We start from the raw sequence: 19,738 nt of genomic DNA on the forward strand, positions 1-19,738 counted from the left end.
ATCAAATTATTTCTGTCAGTAGGAGAGTATAAGTCACCAGGGCAGTGATACTGTGAGTTTGTTGGGGTTTTTTTTAACTGAAGTCATAAGCAGTTTTATGCTCAGGAGAGATGTGGGCAATAGACTTTGGATAGTTCACTGAATGGGTATAAATAACATAAACTGCGCAAGTTCTGCTGCTTATATAAAAATGGAGAGACCAACTCAGCTGCACAAGGACCTGGTGTTTTCCTGTGTTCTGTGTGTATTCCTTAGCTCTCTACAGAAAATATCAGTAAGGGTAGCAGATAATTTAGATATGAATTCTGGTTACTGCAGACTGGACTACAATGTATGCCATACAAGCCCATTGAGACAGTGCAGTTTTCATTAAATTGTTTGCAGAGTATCTGGTGAGAGTGAACAGAAACATGCAGGTATTTTTACTCATCTCTGAGAAGAGGAACCCCTCTTATTTAAGTAACTGAATTTACATATTTAGCAGAACTTACACTGGCTTTTAGTATTGCAGTCTCTAATACTTCTCTCCAGCATTTGCCTACTTCTTTTAGCTTAAAGTTACTACTTGAGATTTAATTGAAGCAGTCAGTCTGTGGACAGAGCTTTGGGGCAGGCACTGAAACATATTCAGGTTAGTTCTCACTAGAAAAAGGAACAGTCTCCTTCCTAATACCAGGAATGCACACAGAAGTAACAGACTAACACTCCTTCAATGCCAAGGAGAATAAAAGAAGAACACATTTGCTAAGAAAAGAAACTCTAATAATTACTGAAGGAATAAAAGTACAGTCTAAGGTTAGATCAGAATATTAGTGGTTGGGCAGTGTGAATCCTATTAACAATATTTTAGAGCAGATATTATGTATGCCATAATTGTCAGCTGATTATAAATACTGACTTTTTCATGTCAGAAAACTGCTGTCCAAAACTACTATGTCCAAGCCATCATTAAAAAAAGCCTCAGAGCTAGTGACTGGAGAGGATTAGGTTTACACATGACTATTCTGGTTTTGGGGTGAGGGAATATGCCAGATGATCTCCCAAGTTCTCTTCTAGTTTTACTTTCCAAGACTTGGTAATGTCAGTGACTTTATAATGGGAACTTTCTTGAGTTTTTCCAGCAGTGAAGATTGCATAATATTATTTACATTTCCTAGATGAAAATCAAGAAGCTAAATCAAGTAATATCATGAAGCCTAGCTATTCAAATAATGTTAGAGCTCTGAATTTTACTGGCTTGGGTTAAAAATGACAAATCCTCACTTCTTCAGTTTTCCCTTCTGGGTTATGAAACTAACCAGTTCACATGACTGCATGGGAACCCTGAAGACAAGGAAATTCAATTTTTCCCTAATAGAGTCTCTAGATACCTCAACAAATACAACAAAATTTGACACCATTATTGGTGCATAAAGCAAACCTCTTAAGATCCATGTCAGTGAAGTAGTAAAGACATGGAAGTTTTTGTATTTAACATCTACAAAAATGACTGTGACGGTTTTGATACATCAAACTTTCCTTCACAATTAATCAAGTGGTCAGAACACAGTGATCTCTGCATGGCTGTGGAAAAGTTCTGAGCACTCACCTGTCAGGCTTAAGGCAGATTTTCTCATGCCAGTATTCCCCTATGAAGGCAGTAAAACTAGAAAAGTTTGAATCACAAAGCCAAAGTATATTTACCCATCAATGTAGGAGTTTTTAATCCTGCTAGAGAGGTGGCCCAGAAGAGTGACATGAAAGTGGCACTCCAGCTAAGATCTTTCTCATGTCATTACTCCATGCACATATTTGTTTTGTTCAGACTTTCAAATCCCAGGATGCAATCACTAAAGGTCTCCCTGCTTCCTGCCAAGCCTCATCCATATCCAGATCCCAGAGGGCTTCCATGCAGGCCATGTTCCTGTAGGAAGCCCTCGAAAAACTAACACAACAATTGCCAAAGAACAGGTAATTTTCCAACAGTTCAAGAGAGAGTGAGCAGTAATGAGACCTTAATGAGATCTTAAACAGTTAATTACTGTTTGAGCAGAGTTTTGTCAGGGAAGTAGGAGAGAAGGAAACTGATTGGTCTGAGCTAATTTGCAGACAGCCAGCTGTTGTCTCTGGGCTGTGTCCAGTTTGCAGAGTTCTGGAATGAGATGTCCTCATTGCCCTAGAGAGAACCCCATTGGGAGCACCTTAACCTCAGCCTGCCAAGCCACATCCAGAGAGACAATGCTTTCTTTGTGTCTTTGATTTTTTTCAGAATGAGCATCCCTCCCTGGCTTTAAGCAAATCTCATCTCCAGCACTGCTGCTCACACAGCTGCAGCAGAGGAGAATGTAGCCTGCTGTTGTCAGCCACTCATAAATGTAGAATTCTGCAAGTACAGTTAATCAATAAAAACTCTGTAACTGAAAATATGCAGAAAGATGTCATAGCCCCTTTGGAGGGAATCTGTGGGAAGTTTATTGGTGCAAGAAAGATCAATGTCTGAGAGGCAGAAACTGAGTAAAGTTGTCTTAAGAAAGATGGTGATGCTGACTAAACAAATAAGCTACAAACAGAGTGGATGAAAGTGTCGCTGGCTTTTCATTGTTGTTCAGCAACACCAGTTGGGATCAGGATGCCCTGAACTCAGCTCTGCAGGTTGTCCTTGCCCTGATGAGCTTACAAGATGAGAAATCAGGTTCATGCTGACTATGTTTAAAAAATGTGGACCTAATAAATTATCAGGTTCAAATAATTTGCATGCCGGTAGGGTAAGGGAACTGCCAATTTGCTGGATGCTAACACCAAATTCTTCCTTCCTGCAATATCAGTAATGGGCATAAGCCCAGTCTCTTTGTGCCATTTACAACAGAATATTTCCATTTCTTGACTGACACCAGAATTTTTTATATCATCAGGCCTTTTAAAAGTCTTCTAGTTCTTTCTTATGGCTCCTAACTGTGCTATAAGCGCATTGTGTGAAATGTGGCATATTTTGGGGCACAGTAGATAAGGAGCAGTAGACCAGCTAGTGTGAGTGTAAAGTTTTGTTGCTTGCAACTTTTCCATGTTACTAGATATCTTGTGAGAAACCAGCTTTTAAAAAATCAAAACCAAAACTTACCAACGACGTAAGAATAACACATTTAGTTTAGTTTCAATATTTGACAAAATTACGAGGACTGACTAATCAAACTAGGGTGGCAGCAAACATTCCTGGCTTACCCTCTTGTGAGACAACAGCTGAACCCTGTGGAGCCTGTTGTAAAAGACAGTTTGATGGAATAGGCTGAAATAGCAAGATTTATAAATAAAACAGGATCAAGACAGCTATACATAAAACAGCCCAGACCAAACTAACCTTATTGCTCCCTATGGCGAGGTCAGTAAGAGAGCTGATAAAATGAATGTGGATGACATTTCTATCTGTTTAGACATTCGAAAGCTGCTGATAAAAATCACCTTTCAAAAGGTTGGACTCTTTGGCTGCTCAAGCTGCATGAGCAGGTCCTTGTGTGTTGAACAGAGATGAGCAATGAGGAAGTCAGTCTTGTGGCCACCAGGTTCATACAGGGGTTCTTACAGGTCACTTGCCAACATGCTCAGCACAGTTTCCCAGCTCCCCAGTGACTAAGAGCAAGGCTGCATGCAAAGGAGCAGTGGGTTTTCTGATACTTACACAAAAAATACTGCTACCTTAAAGAATCTGCTAGAGAATTCCTTCAAAAAGCACAGCATATGTGAGGGGAAGGGGATAGAAAATGTTTGATGGGAGTAAAATGGGAAAAGGTGAAATGGAATCCTTGAAGACCCTGAGGTCTCACAGCTGGCAGCATTTAGAGTATTCCAGCACACTCTGGCAGGAACTAGAACAGCTCAAGAAAAGAAGAAAACATATTTCTATAAATGTTCAGCTATGATGCTGTGAAGCCTCATCTTAGCCTTGTGTGCAACCTTTCATACTCACTTCGGTTCAATGATTGAGAAAACTTGGACATTGAGAGCAAAAGGGGCAATTTGCCCTGATTAAAAGGGCACGAACAAACATCCATGTGCCACTTCAGTCTGTGGCACCAGCTTTTCTCTTGTTGGTGGCTTCTTATTTTATCTTGTAGCTGTGGGGAGATAATAGGAATGTGCACACAACTCATACATGCAGGGGTTTCTTTAGTTTCTTTAGTCTCCATAACCTTTAATTTGGAGTAGGAGTGTGCATGCACAGCATTGAACAAGAATGTCTGCCTTCTAATCTACTCCATGCTTATACAAGCCACAAACCTGGGTAAGATCTAGGAACAGATCAGTGTCTCTCATATATCAATGTCTCTGTAGAACTGGCAGATGAGACTGGGATGTAGCAGACCTCCAGGTCATTTCCAGCTGGCTAAAAAATCCTCTCAGATAGAATTGACTTTCATAGCAAAATTAACCTGGTCTGGTTTCAGATCAATATCTTAAAGGCATACAGGTTTTCTACTCCCCTTTGAATCATCCAGGCCCCCCTACAGGGAACTTTAATGCCAGTGCAGCAGCTGCTGTAGAATATTTATATTCAGGGCTTCCTGTATGAAGCTCTGGACAGATTACAGAATGTGTTGGAGAAAGGACAGTTTACTGCCTGGGTTTTATTTACAGCTATTTTGTATTTCTATTCAAGGAGCTTACATGCCATGTTGTAAATGGCCGGCTTTCTCGTATGATGTCTCTTTTTTTTTCTCATTCTCTTAATGGGCTTCTTGCTGAAACTGACGTTTCAGCAGCATTCCCATTATTAGTTATGATGCCAGTAAATGGAGGTCTCAGTAGTGGGTGAAATTTAAATTAGGTTTGAAGAGCATTCAAATAATTCAGCGCTTTACTTTCATTTGGTAGTTCAGCTTGCACAGTGTATGATTTAGTTATTCACATTTTAGTTACTGTGTTGATGTTGTTTAGCAAAGACCTTGTTTTGCCTGGGACCTGACTACAGCTCTCAGGCAGCCTAATGTTGTTTACTGTAGCTAGCATGAAACTAATGTTTTGTTCTCTGAGTTCCTGTTTGATGCTATAAGCTAAGTCACACTAGCTAGTGCAGGAATAATTTCCATTTTGCTTTATACTGCTCACACAAAAAACAGCTAGCAATGGAAAAGGACCTATTTCTGAGCATAAATGACAGGTGTGCTTCACTCTGTTGGGAGTTTGTAGTAGTACAGTGTCTCAGACAGGGCTTTACTTTTCATTGCAAAGAGTTATCCTAAACTGCAGTGATTGATTTGAAACAGGATACAGAAGACTAAGCAATTCAAATCTGTGTTGTGAAAGAAATCTGCAAAGTTCATACTTTTCCCTTAGACATCTTAAGTCATTTTATGAAAAATTCTAACTGGGAAGAAGTTTCCACAGCTGAGACTTGTATGAATCTTGGTAACTATCTCCTAATAAAGAATAACCTTGGTGGTAAATATTAGTCAGTATTGTGTAAAGGCACCAGTATTCTTAGCTTGTATTTCCAGATACTGACCGTAACTGTGCATTTATTTCATCAGCTGTTAAATGAAGATGTAAGTTTCCATTATCACAGGCCAACTTGAGGCAAGTTCCACTCAGATACTGCCTTCATCAGATGCAGCCAGCTCCCATCTGTCCTATATCTGCCTTAGACCTATGCCAGGAGTGTCATCCAAGACCCTGCACAGCTCAGGCAGCCAACACAGGCTGATGTCTGCTGGAAGCAGCAGCAGGTTCTGCTGCTCTGGCTGGTGTCCTAAGTGAAGGAGCAGAGAAGGTTCTCCTCGTAAGGAGATGCCATCAGAGCACCGTGTAGTGTCACCACATCACCTTGTGCTGGCATGGTGACATTAATTCATCATGTGGATGAAAAATGCCTGTTTGTCAGATGGAGCAATATCTTGGGACAATGTCGAGTTATCTCCATATGTAGACTGCATCCTTCTGTCAGGTTTGAGACTCACCTGGATATAGATGTTAGACTATATACTCTGATGTACACATGGGAAGCACAGAATTAAAATAATTGAACCCAAATGATTGCTCACCTTGGCACTCAATCCCATATATCTTCTTCTCTTATCTGAACAGAAGCTTGAAAACCAGAAAAATTAAATACCATGGGCCAAATTACTCTTTCATGAGTATGTAAATCAGAATGAATTCCAGTGAATTCAGCAATAGGTAAATCATCTGTCTGCAAGAGCAAAATCCCACTCCAGAAACATTGCAAAGATAGGTTTTAACCTTTACATTAGCACAAAGGATATCCCAAGCTATTAATAGGATGTGTTTCATTTTTTGCCCAATAGCCTAATTAAGAGCTAACTTATACTTGAGGAGAAAAGGAAGCAATTTGATTTATGGTACCTCATGTGATTAAATCACCAGGGAAGAGAAAAATGGATTTGAGATGGAAGGGGGGAGTTTTAAAGCATATCATTTGTGAAGACTGGAATCTCTTTCTTCTTACAACCCTTTGCCCCTGTGTTCATAGCTTAAAAAGGATTCACTGACTTTTATTTATTTGCCTAAACTACTGATTTTTCATCTTGCAGGGTGGCTTCAAAATCCAATGTGAACTTTTTAAGGCACCTAATGATCCATTCTATTATCCCCCAGGACAACGCTAGTTCCAGTGATTTCATGGGGAACTGATTCGGAAAATACCCTTTTTCTCTCTTGCACTCTCCCAGGCCCTCGAATCATGTTGATATCTGGATACTTCTTTTCTTTGTAACACTATGGTGGTAGCCACAGTCAGCAAGCAGACCTGGGGTCAGGGTTGATTGGGGGAACAGATTCATGTTGTGTGTAGCTCAAACAAGGTACCTGTGGAACAGCTCAATTTCTGTGCCAAAGATGAGACCTCATTGTCAGGGAGTTTTAAAAGCAGTTCAGATGCACAGGACTCCTGCCTTTTTGTCTAAGCATATAATACTGCCATTTTTTGAAAAAAGCCCTCCTTATTGATTTTCATTTTGTGATAAACATACTTACAAACTTAGATAGACTTGAGAAATTGTAAGCCAATACCAACAGAAAGTATCATGGGGCTTATAAAATAGAGTGTTCCCAGATCTTGTGGTTGAACTAATAAAGAGGCAATTCAGGATATAATAAAGCTTTGCAAACTTTGGCCATCAACTTTGGTCAGAAGTTTCACATATGTGAACTTCCATTTGTGAATCATGCTTGTGATGACAGTAATGTTTTCAATATGTGCATCTCAGTGCTTTGGAGGTGTCTAAACATTTCACTGACTGGAAAATTGTAGCACTATATAACTGAGGGATTTGCCTAAGGAAAGACAGATAATTTCTGATATAATTAGGGCTAGAAATAAATCTGTTTCTTCTAGCTTAACCATAAGACCTATTATCTCTCATAGCCTAGTGCAGAGAAAATACCACAGCAAAACTGCTACACCCATTCTTCCTAAAAGAGCACTTCCAGATCCTAATCTTATTCTGCACCTATCTGGAGTGTCTCTTCCAGTTCCTTCTCTAAAGGATCAAGGATGGAATGGAAATTGAGATCCTTCCTCTTTTTCAAATCCTGCCTTTCTTCCCTCTATTGTACTACAAGCCAAAGGGAGCTCAGGTTGGTTTGAAGGCAAAAATATGTCAATCACACTGAAAACTCCACTCTGCTTCCCTGAACCCCAGGCAGGACAGGATATTGCTGCCCTATTGCAGGAATAATCTGGCACATGGCACAGGAAAATGGTCTGGACTCTGCAAAAAATTTTGCTACCAGAACAAAAACCCTACAGCTTTCACTTAACTATGAATCTGGCCAGAGACTTTTTGGCAAGGTGGGAGATACCAAGAAAGAAAATAATTAGCTGTTTAAAGGAAAGTAGTAAATATATTCTCATCTGAAAGCTTAGTTTCTGTTTCAAATTTTTCCACGTCCATGACCTTTCCTTATACTGCCAGCATTATTACTTAATTTTGCCTGTGTCCCACATGCTGGCTCTCCCGTCAGTTTGATGCATAGACCATGTTATGTCTGGTTGTGGGTGGCAGGAGCACTGGAGAGGGAAGATGTGATTGGGCTGTGCTTGTTTCTCAGTGAATATCACTTGGGTGCTTTGCTTACAGCGATGGGGTGACACCCAGCAAAAGGTGGAATGTGTTTAGGAAGCAAGAAAAATAGCTGGGGTGGTTAAATGCAGAATACATTCACCATTGTGAGTTGAGATCCTGTGTTTGGCTTCATCTTCTCTCCTTTATGCCCCCATGTCTCAGGGTCTAACCCACCAATGTTCTCGCTGCCCTTTGTGCTACACTTGACACTTCTGTCCTGCCAAGCACTTGCTACAATTAAGCCTATGGGCATGCATGAATCATGAGCTACCTTAGCTGTAATTCCAGGAGCTGTGGCAGATGCCCTGTCTTCTGGAAAAATGCCACAGCCACCCACAGCCCATGGAAGAATTAACCTTGGGAGATGCATGGAACTGCCTTAGAGACATGTGCAGTGCATCTCCTCCAGCATGTTCTTCAGAGAACACATCTTCTGGGAAACACCTCTTTGTGGGTTCCCTGTGTACCCCACATTTCAAGGTGTGCTTTCAGAGGTGATCTGACCAGTTTTCAGTGTTCTCCTTGGAACACTGACATGGAACATGATGGCAATATGTTGTAGCTGCATACAGTATGATTCAGCATCCTTTAGCTTGGAAATAAGGGTGTGCTCCTTGATCGCTTTTATATTTTTTCAGTGTTTGCTGCAACTGCCTGCTTTTGCTCTAATGCTAACTGGGATTAACAGACCAGAGATATTTCCCTGTCATTTTGGAATAGCCTGATTGGTAGCACTGAGAAGATCAAAATGACACAAGAGACAGAGACTCTTGCTTTAAGGGAGTATTTCAGATGCAGGAACAGAGAGGAAGAGAGAAATGGAACATTGGGGAGGAGAGAGAGAAAAGGAGAGAGAATTTGGCTTGGTAGAATCAGGGAGACTGCAGGAAAGATCATGGGGATTTGAAGAAAGACAGCACTGTCATCTCATCTTTGGGCTAAAGAGCTCAACAGGGCAGGTGAGAAAAGAGAGACAAGTAATTGGATGAAGGTGAGAAAAGAGAAAGAAAAAAGAGTAATTGGATGGAGGATGCAGAGGGTGAGGATACACCTGCAGAGGAAAAACCCAAAAGAAAATGAAAAAAGTATCTTAAAATACAAACAAATTCACAAAGTTTAGTTTATATCACAATATTTACAGAATAAACAGTACTATCATTGAAACACTGGATATTTAGGGGCCACCTGCATGTGGCCAGAAAAGGCAGCCATGGCCATGTTAGAATGTGTCACTGGTACTAAAATATGCATGGTGAGAAAGAAAGCAAGCTGGCTTGTACATAAGGAACAGCTGTGCAGAAACTGTCTTTGTAGCACTACAGAGAACCACCAAGACCTCTGTTTGGGAATGCAGAGAGTCTGCTTTGTAAACCCAGGAACAGAGGTATGTTCTGATTTAGGGCTACTGCAGTTCTGCCTTGATGCTTACCACTTCTACCTCGAGGGGAAAAAAACAAGTGCCAGAATGATTTAAAGACAGAATATCAACCCACACTGCTGCAGGCCTGCTTTCCACATTTTGTTGCTTTTATAGTTTTAGCTCTTGTTCCAAAAGAAGGACTTCTATGTGTGTGTGTGTCTGCGTGTGTGTTTCCTTCCAAAAATCACACACACAATCTATGACTGAAATTCTTAAGAAAGATATTAGTAGAAATTTTCAGAGTTTTGTGAAGCATACCACCTCTTACCTTCCCCCTTCAAAAAAGCAGCAGTTCATAGGGAAAATTTGCTTGTCTAACTTGATTTTTTCTGTTGCTTTTCTTTCAATCATTTTCATTCCAGCCAAATGCAGAAGAGGGAAGACTATCTGGAATATGAGATATACCTCTTCAGAATTGCAAAGAATTTGTACAACCCCTCCTTTGCTACCAATGTTTGATGCAAGGAAAATTATGTTAGGTGCCCCATATCTCAGTTTCCTAACTGTATTGTGGGAATTACACTTCATGTTATCTCGGAAGTGGTGGGAAGAGAAATCTGTTAGAGATGTGAGATGCTCAGACGTTATGGTGTGGAGATGAACATTAGGCAGATATGCAAACTGGAGGCCTCCAGATCCCTCTTCATGCAGGTTTTTTCAGACCCATATCTGGCAAATAGGTATCACATTCACAACCCCAAGGGAGGAGACACAAGTTCAGATTTCTGAGTGCATCTTTAAATCATTGTAGAAGTTTAGGATGAAGGCTGTAGCATGGCACTAAAAGAATTTGGCTTTATGGGCAAAGAAGCACAGAGCACTGCCAATGTCTTTATTTGAAAAACTCCCTGAGATATTGCTAAAACAGATTTTCTGTAAAATCTGTTACATTCACAACTACAGAATGTTATGATCTGGCACAAAAGTTTTTATAGCTACTCAAATATAATAGAGGAATCCCAGACTCAGGCCTATAAAACCTTTTATAGAAAAGCCCTCCTTTACAGATTTCCTATGTATAATTCCTACAAGTTGGCAGCTATTTCTGTATCAACTGGGCTTTTAAATGATATGCAGGAATGTTGGTGATGCTGTTCTGAGTGCAATAGTGCCTATTTGATTATCAGATTATCAATTTTTCCTATAATTGAAATGGAATTAAAATATTGTTTGGGGGAAAAATTTGGAAACATGTGGATGGAGTTTAAATAATTACCAGTCACAAGTTTAGTTGCAGAACAAAGTGCTTTTTTTATAATGTGCTTCTTTATTCTGTCTCCCAGCTATGTTGCAGTGTGCTCTTTGCTGTTTTACAAGCTGTAACGTACAATGATGGTCATTACTATTCATAGATTCATAGAATTTAAGATTGTAAAGGATGATAAGATGATCTAATCCGACCTCCTGCTTAGAAAAAACCAGACATTTCATCCAGTTACCCTTGTATTGAGCCCAGTAACTTGTGTTTCACAAAATTGGATCTTCCAGAGAGACATCTATTCTTGATGTGAAGAATTCAAAAGGCAAATAATTCCTGGATAGTCCTTCCAGTATTTAATCATCCTTACTGTGAGAAAACCCTCAATTCTTTACCTTGTTTCTAATTTGAATTTTTTGGCTTTAAATTCCAGCCATTGGCCCTTGTAATATATCTTTTTCCACTAGATTAAGAAGCCCTTTAAAAACCCCCTGTGTTCTTGGGATAAAGGTACTTATATATTAAATCGAATCACCTTTAGATCTTTTTCTGAATTTAATAATAAGAAAAATGTATTTACTTTGAAGAAGCATTTACAGGCCCCAATCACAGAGCAAGGCCCTGGGGAATTGACAATTTTTAGGGCTTGGTTTTTAGGGAGCTGGGGTTCACACCTCCCATGTCACAGATGGCATGTCCTTGGGCATGTCACTTAGCTCCTTTGTTTCACAGATGCTCACCTCTAAGATGGAACTACCATGAGTTTATAAATACTACAAGTATATATTTCTCCCCTGTAAAATGCTGGGGGATCAGTATTAATCTCTGTGCTGAGCACAGAAGAAGCACTTAATATGATGGCAATCCTAAATCATTGTCCAACTAAACGAAAAAAACCCATCTCATGTTCAATATGGGTCAAGGTTGAGTATCTCCTGTACTGAACTCTGAAACAAGTGTTGATGCCTGTTGTGCAGTAACCATGTTTTAAATTAAAGCAATAGTGAGGTGTGACTACATTGGGTAACTGAGTGTAATGCTGTGTGACTTGTTAAAATGCTGACCTCAGATATTTCACCCTCATATTGTGCAGGAATATAATTTGGATCCCAAATATAAATGATTCAATGGCAGCTGACTTGGGCTTGAGTTAAATTGACTGGCTGAATGCTCACGTCTTTATTTTTTGCCACACAAGGTCTACTTTGAGCACAAGTACAGGTAAAAGCTGGAAGAAAACTCTGTCTTCAGCTGTCCCAGCAGCTTCCAACATGATCCATCAGCCCTTTGGTAATGAGGCTAGATCTTTACAGAGCTGGAACATTTTGCAGCCCTGGATTGGACTTCGCATATTTGTACTAATGGCAAAAAAGAAAAAAAAATTCTTAAGTCAACAGGCAAATCCCAATTGCAGTTTCAGAGTAGGTTTCCAGTCATGGCCAAAGCTTCTGTAATGTGGATACCACCTAGAGTAATTGTGAGACTTGCCAATTTGACATGGAGTGCATGTCATAGATTGTCTAGAAAAGGTGTATAGTACAAAATGATAGTGCTGAAGGAATTGAATCCAGTTATGGACTCAGATCAAGCCTTTGGTTTGGCAAAGTTTGGACAACAAACCTGTATGCTTCTCTAAATGTGCACATTGTGGACTCTGTAATGTCAGGCCAGCAAAAACCCTGAAACATGCAAGTGCCCCATGGAGACAGCTGGGAAAAGATATTGTAATAGTTTTAACCTTGTCCCTGTGCTGTTTCCCTTTTCTGTCCATATTAGTATCCACATAACAACTCTTTCCTCTTACTTGCAGGTTTTTATTTGCTCTGGATCAAAAACTCCACAAATATCCATGATGGTGTTTCCTTATTTCTTGGGCTTTTGAAAACAATGTGGTTTTCCATGAGTTGTGGTAAGTGCAACAACTACTTCTTGTGTTTTTATCAATGTTTAAGTGTATTCTTTTTTCTTCTTTCTGAAACAATGACATTTGGCATCAAGCAACTGTATACATGACTAGCTGAGGAGTTCAGTGTTTAAGAACCTGGAATAAGAGCAAATCTCTGAAGTCAGGATATGCATTAGCTGTTATCATTTGCTCACTCTTAATTACATCTTCCTCTTATTTGTCTCTCTTTAATAGTATGCCAACAACATCTTCTAACCTCTCACTCACAACTGATTTGTCAAGACTATAGGTATCATTTTCTCCAGCATTTACATGTTTAGCCATGGGGTGCAAAACTGCACTAGTATTACAAAATTGTGGATCTGGACTAATTCCATGAAAGGGCTTCAGGTTTAAATTGTCAGATTTGTTCTGCAGACTACCATTCATGTACCAAGCCAGGTACTTGTGCCAATCTGCCTAAAGTTGAAGCTTGTTTCTGGGGATGCTGACTGCCCTTCATAGGGAATCCTGGGCACAGCTGTGCTGCCTTAGGCATGCTGGAATCTCACACCCTCAGGAATGCAGAAGCAGAGGTGCTTCACTGTCAATTGCCAAGAGGGGGAGAGGAGTATCCTTGCTAATTTCTCTGGTCCTCAGGCTGCACAGAGGACATGTGCTTTGCTTAACAGTGAGGATAACTGTCCCTTTTCCTCAAGGCACTGCATGAAAGTAGAGGCTGGGGAAGGCCAAATTTGGTGTACCTGAAGGTATAAGGAAAGAAACATGTGCATGCAGCAGTTACTGACAGCAAAGGTTTGCATTTTGCCTGAGAAACAATCAGTCAGGGAAGAGTTAAACTGACACCTTCTCTGGCATCCACCTGCATTTGCAAATAAATCAGCCATAAGAACAACTTAGACAGCCTCCTCCTACGTGGCTTCTCCACTAAAAGACGTGGGAGAGCAGCAGTGGTGCTGCCTGTTTTGCTGCAACCCTGTCGGTATTTCAGGTATTGTGTGGAATTTCACCAGGTCCTGTGTAGATTATGGTGCTTTCAGCGCCGTGTTGGGCTGATTCTGAGAACCTACACTGACATATCACCAGCTGCTCTCCTGGGGATGGCTTGAGCTCCATGTTCAAACCCATATCTGTGGCTTGGTGGTGCTTGGTGCTGCAGGTTAGAGTGTTTCAAACAGACCACAGTGTAGCAGCACCTGCTGCAGAAAATGTGAAGGATAATATATGTGGCAATGCTGTCTTCCCTGTCATTCTCAACGAGTAGCAGCTGGAAGATTATTCCTCTGATTTGCTTCTCTCCCTTTTGGGACAGCATGGATTTTGAAAATTTTTGCCATGTAAGGTCTTTATAATACATTGTTTATACTGGTTCTGGATGTGACTCTTCCTTATGCAGAGCTTGGAAACTAAACTTGCAGCATTTTAAGGCTGAGCAGTAAAAGGAAGCTGCTGATAAATCTGTATACATATGTGCTCCAGGAAAAGGGATTTGGTTGAGAGGTGACAGGGTTAATCTAGCAGGACACAGGAGTGAATCAACACTTTTTTGTGCCTCGTATCTTGACTTATTCCATGACAATGCCCCTTTACATTTAAGACTGTTTCCAACCACCTTGCTACTAGCCAATCTATTCATGTATGGATTCCAGACATTGCAGCAATAAGTACTACACAGTCAAAAACATTTGAAATAGCAAAGCAAAACAACTTCATAAAACTAAACCAAAAAGTCCATCTCAGCAGTACAGGACTGTTCTCTACAAACAAGTACATAGCAGGCAAGTCTTTATTGTTAACAAACCCAAACAGCCACATTTGAAAGTAATTGCTTGACATCTAGAGATCTGCTCTTACTGTAAGACCACAAGATCAAATTCTGCTCTGAAGGTAATTGGTATCAGACAAAACAATTGTAAGGATTGTTATTGGTATCAAACCAAAGCAACTGTAAACATTTTGAAGAGCCACATCTCAAGGAAATAAATTAGTCCTTCTGTTCCAAATGTGCCTGCGATGGAGAGTTGCTCTGTTCACACACACAGCTCAAGCACAACAGGCAGGAGCATTCAGCACTGGGGCTCTGCATACATGCCATGCATTTGCAATTGTAGAGCAGCCAGCTGCTGGATGCCAGGCATTTGGAAAAGTACTTGATAGCCATGGCAATACACAGTTGTGTCCCTGAGCTTTTCTTACAGAACAGAGGATCAGATTGCATAATGCAGAAAAATCCCATATTATAAAGGATATCTGGCAATGGCAATGTTGCCTCATGGACCTTGGCTATCCTAATGGAATGGGAACCAAAAATCTGGACCCTGTGGGCTCATATCTTGAGTTAAATTGTATCTGTTAGACAGATGCTAACCCAGGTCCTCTGGGAAAGAAAGTACAGATGTAACAGAGAGCAGAATTTGTCTTTCAAGAGTTTGGAAAGCCAAATTCTACACAATACAGAGTGTTTACTATCTGCTGCTGACTCTGCCAGCAAAGGACAAGCTGTTTATCCTATTGTCGCTCTGTTTCCCATGTATACACTAGAGATTATCCACTTACCACTGCTGAAACACACTTGGAGGTTGTAAATTGGAAACTTCTGGATGACAGGACAGTAACTGTGATTTTGACTGTAACAGCCCATGCAAACCTGGATTAAACTGTGTGGCAGGTGCGCTTGAAATACAGGATGCAAAACCAGACCATGTCCTGGAAAGTGTGCAAAGCATAGTTCTAGTTTGCACGTGGTACAGAAGCTAGAGAGGGAATACTGAAGTATTTCTTAATAATTTATTGGAGTATTAAATTATTGGGCATATTCATTTCTATGTTGAACCTATCAAGTCAGGGTCTAATGTTTTTGCAAGTTCTGTTTTCTGGTTCAGGACTAGGTTTTACTGCTGAGTTACAAAATGAGTTGGGAAAATGATAGTGTTTTTCTACCTCTTTGAAAAAAAGAATTGTTTCTGTGGAGCATCTTGAGCTGGAGTCAGTGCATGAAATCCTGAATGTCCCATCACTGCTCCTCTCTGAAACTCATGGTGTGCCTGGATGTGACACATGAGTTTAGATGGCAGTCTCAGTGCTCCTGGGATACCCTGGAGTCTGAGTCTGGATCTGTGCTACTCCAAAATGTTTCCTTTACACCCCAGAAATAAAGGGTGGAGGCAATTCTGTCCATCAGCAGGAGAAACCTATCCTAAAAATGAGGGCATGGAACATTTCAGAGAAGCAACCTCTCCCTATCAAAATCCTTCCCCCTTCCCAAGCTGGAAGGCTTTTAAACCTCTGTGCTGGAATCCAAACTGCCAGGAGCTCCTGCCCTGCCACTGTTGCGCTGCTACTGTGGGAAGGACCAAGGAGCCTTTGCATCTTTAAAGCGCCGATGCATAATTTGTGGGGCTCTTCCTCGAGGGATCTGGCCAGGTCTGGCAACCTTGCCAACATGACACCTTCTTTGGAGTTAAAGAGGACAAGGTGGTACTATTGCCTGCCCCCTGATTGTCCAGATTTAGGCTGCCTGGGGAGGAGAGCATTGTGAACAGTGTTTCTGCCTCTGCCTTTGCCAGCTGTCCCTGCCTTGCCAGTGGTCAGTTCCTGTGAAGCCGAACAGCTTGGGTTTAGGGAAGATGAAATTGTGCTGCAGCTATCCAGAAGACAGCGTTTCAAAATCCAGGCCTTCAGAAGTCTGGCTCAGAAACCCTGTGAATTTGGGGGCTGCAGTTATTAATTCTGTCATTTTGAATTTGTAGTCTACCCTACTGTCACGCCCAGGAACGCTCTCCAAAGTCATAGCGTGCTTTAAAAAAAAAAAAATCATAGCTGCTATTATTATAATATTAAACATAACTGGAAATTCCCATACGCTGCCGTGCCTCCGGGAGGTGGCCCAGAAGGGGAACGCGCTAGGCGGGCAGGAACGGCAGTGCCAGACGCGCGGGAAGGATGGAAAGGAGCCGCGAGGTCCCTCGCTGCTCCGAGCGGGCAGGGCAGTGCCCGGGGCGGGGTGGGCGTACAGAGCCGGGGCAGAGCGCGGGATAGCGCGGGATGGCGCGGGATAGCACGGAGTGGCGCGGGATAGCACGGAGTGCCGCGGGATAGTGCGGAGTGGTGCGGCATAGCGAGGAGTGGCGCGGGATGGTGCGGCATAGCGTGGAGTGGCGCGGGATGGTGCGGGATGGTGCGGGATGGTGCGGGATGGCGCGGCCGGGGCGCCCCAGCCCGGCGCGGAGCCGGGGGCGGCGGGACCGGCGGGGGGCGCGGAGCCGGGCGCATGCGCTGCGGCGGCGGGGCGGCGGGGGCCGGGGCGGCGCGGGGGGCCGGAGGGAGGGAGCGAGCGGGCGGGGAGGAGGCTGGGCCGGGCCGGGCCGCCTATTTGAGGGAAAGTAGCGCTCGGCCGGCGCTCAGTGCCGGCCGCCGCGGAGAGGCAGCGGGCGAGCGGCCGCCGGTCGGTGCCCGCAGCCGGCGCGGCGCTGCCCCCCTGCCGAGGACTTGCCGCGCTCGCCGCACGAGTGGCGGCGGGGGGAGCCGCACCCGCGGGGCCGCCTCTGCCCCTTCCCCGCCGCGCCGTTAATGGAAACATGGCGATGGCGGCTCCGACCGGCAGCGCGGCGCCCGTCGCCCCGGCGCTCTGCGGCCACCTGGCCCTGCTGCTGCTCCTCGCCGCCCCCGCCGCCCACGGCTACAGCTTCCCCCAGCAGCACACGTAAGTGCCGCCGCCCCGGCCGGTGCCCCCCGCCCCGCGGCTCGGCTCGGCCCGGCCCGGCGCGGTGGCGCATCGCGGGGCCGCCCCGGGGCCTGCGGGGGAGCGGCGGCGGCGGGGCCGCGGCGGGCGCTGCTGGATGCGGGCGGGCTGGATGCGGGGGTCTCCGCCCGCTCCCCGCCGGAGCGGCGGGGCGAGGAACCGACCCAAAGTTGCTGCAAAGCACAAACTTCCCCGGCGGATGCCGGTCCGCAGGGCGGCTGTCGGAGCCTTAATGTGGCCGGAGGGGGGAAAGACCAAAAAGGACTTATTTTCCAACCCCATCCCCCCCATCCTCGTTTAAAGCACACAATATGGTACCCACAACCGGCCGTGCCCACCGGAGTTTGAGCATGAACTAATATTAGCTGGATAGTTCCACAGGCTATCGGAGCTGGCGGGTCTTCCTCTCCCCCCCCCCTCTGGAGCGCCTAAAATTGACTGTAATCTACTGAAAGAGAGTCGGAAAGCAGCTCGTTTGGGTGAGGGGGTGGGGGACTGGAGAGTCGCTGCAGGAAGGATATAAATAGATTTTTTTTGAAGAAGAAGAAATTGCTTTCGAAGTTAATGATTGGGAATATTTGCTAACAGGGATGGCTCTCTTGCCTACCATGATAACCCTTAAACCTGTCCCTCTCCACACATCCATGGGAAACCTTGCTGAGATGTATTTTAAGAGGCTGTCATCTCCGTTATGAATTGCTGAGGTTTGTTGACACAAAACTGAAAAAAACCCAGACGATTCAAAGTAAAGGCTGACACCGTGTCCTTACAGTCTGCGTTTCTGAAGGTGGGGGGAAGATTTCAATGACATAGAGTTAATAATAGCAGTGTTGCCTTTAACTTCTTGCTGCCCCAGTGGATGTGCACTGCTTTATGTCACGGTTGTCTTGTCATTTGTGATTTGCTTAAGAATAGAAATACATTTCATATATGTATATATATATGTATGTCATAGGAAGTATTTTTGAAAGCCTTTTAGATTAGTGTCTTTGATCTCAAAGTACATTTTTGCAAGCATGTAGTCAGGCCTTCTGAAAAGAAGGCTTATCGGCAGAAGAAACAGTGTTGTTTATTTGGGAGAGCTGTAGCTTACTGTGTTAATATCTGCCTTCACCAAAGGCATGGTTGTTTATTCTGAAGTCTTTCCCATTAAGATAGATTCCTTCTGGATTCTTTTGGGGCACGTATTCATATTTTTAAATATCTTTGACCTTTGGGAGCTGATGGGTTTCCTTTTCTTGCTGTCACGTAAATACAGAAATTCTTCAGAATAAGACCCTGAGAAATGTCTACCTACAGGGGGAGGAGAGGGAAGGGAACATGTCAGTTCTCCTTCAAGTACCACAGCCTTACGGCCTGATCCAGCTTTGCTTTCCCGTGAACGATCTCTGCTTTTGTGAGAATGCCTAAAGAAGCAAAGGGGATTCTGTACGTGATGAAGCACAGCTAAAGTTTGTGGGATGTTTGTGATATTTCAGCAGCTTCTCGTGGATTGCAAGTTGTTGCATTCTCTTACTAAGTTCACAACATAGTATCAATTTGTAGAATAAATTTCTTTTGGGAACCAGTTTGCGAGTCAAAGCCGTGTTTTCTTTCTAGCTGCAGAAAGTTTTATAAGAGGATTCCTCTACTGAGAGAGACATAAAAAGGCTTATAAGTTGTAAATAACGTGCTTGCATCCCCTCACCCTATTATCTACGTTATTCTAATAAACCATGCTAGCTTTTTAACCAAGAAGTTTTATTTCAATTAATTTGGAAGGGTTTGCTAGGATAGATTTTGTTAGCTCAGATTTTATCTGTGGGCCTGATCCTGCACTGAGTGAGGCAAGATAAGCAAAACCTGGAGCTACTGTCAAAGATACATATTTTCTTGCAAATGTAGAGGAATGGTCCTGACAAGGCCACTAGCTGTGTGTGTGTGCCTCTGATGGGAATGATGCCGTGTGGCTGCAGCCGGAGAAGAGACACAGAAGGGATGCAAGACCCTCAACCTGACCCCATACCTGCTTTGTTTGGTTCCCTCATGGCCGGTTCTGTGAAGGCAGAGAAGAGAGGAGTCACCAATGGATATCTGATGATGCTGCACAATTGCTGGGCAGTAGGTTAATGCTGTAACCTGTAGGCTGAAATGCCTGGTGAGCTCTGCCCTAGGGCTGCTGTGATTGTTTGTTTGTTTGTTTCATGCGAAGGAAATACTTAATGGGAGTAGAGTGCAATGGTGACCTGCACCAAGGCTTGAACAATCCCCTGTAATTGACTGTTCCCCCCGAGTAGTTACATGTTTGCACCCTTTTTAAGAGGCTGGATATAACTTAAATTTTTTTCCGGGAGTCGAATGAAGCTGATGAGATGTGCTGCTGAATTCTTCCCATTACCAGTGAATTTTCTCCTACTTTGGACAATGCACCCTTGTGAAT

General features: G+C 43.1%; 1 protein-coding gene across 2 annotated transcripts in view; it reads left to right on the top strand.

Annotated features, from left to right (window-relative positions):
* Positions 1 to 16,937: 16,937 nt before the first annotated feature.
* CACNA2D2 (calcium voltage-gated channel auxiliary subunit alpha2delta 2) overlaps positions 16,938 to 19,738 on the top strand; it is a 208,119-nt gene continuing 205,318 nt past the window's right edge. For both annotated transcript variants that reach the window (XM_079317260.1, XM_079317261.1), the window contains exon 1: positions 16,938 to 17,280. In XM_079317260.1, coding sequence (XP_079173386.1) covers positions 17,156 to 17,280 — 125 coding nt within the window. In that variant the 5' untranslated portion in view covers positions 16,938 to 17,155. The remainder of the gene's footprint in view (positions 17,281 to 19,738) is intronic.

Source organism: Erithacus rubecula, assembly GCF_903797595.1.
Source record: "Erithacus rubecula genome assembly, chromosome: 13".
In the NCBI taxonomy this organism is placed as follows: domain Eukaryota; kingdom Metazoa; phylum Chordata; class Aves; order Passeriformes; family Muscicapidae; genus Erithacus; species Erithacus rubecula.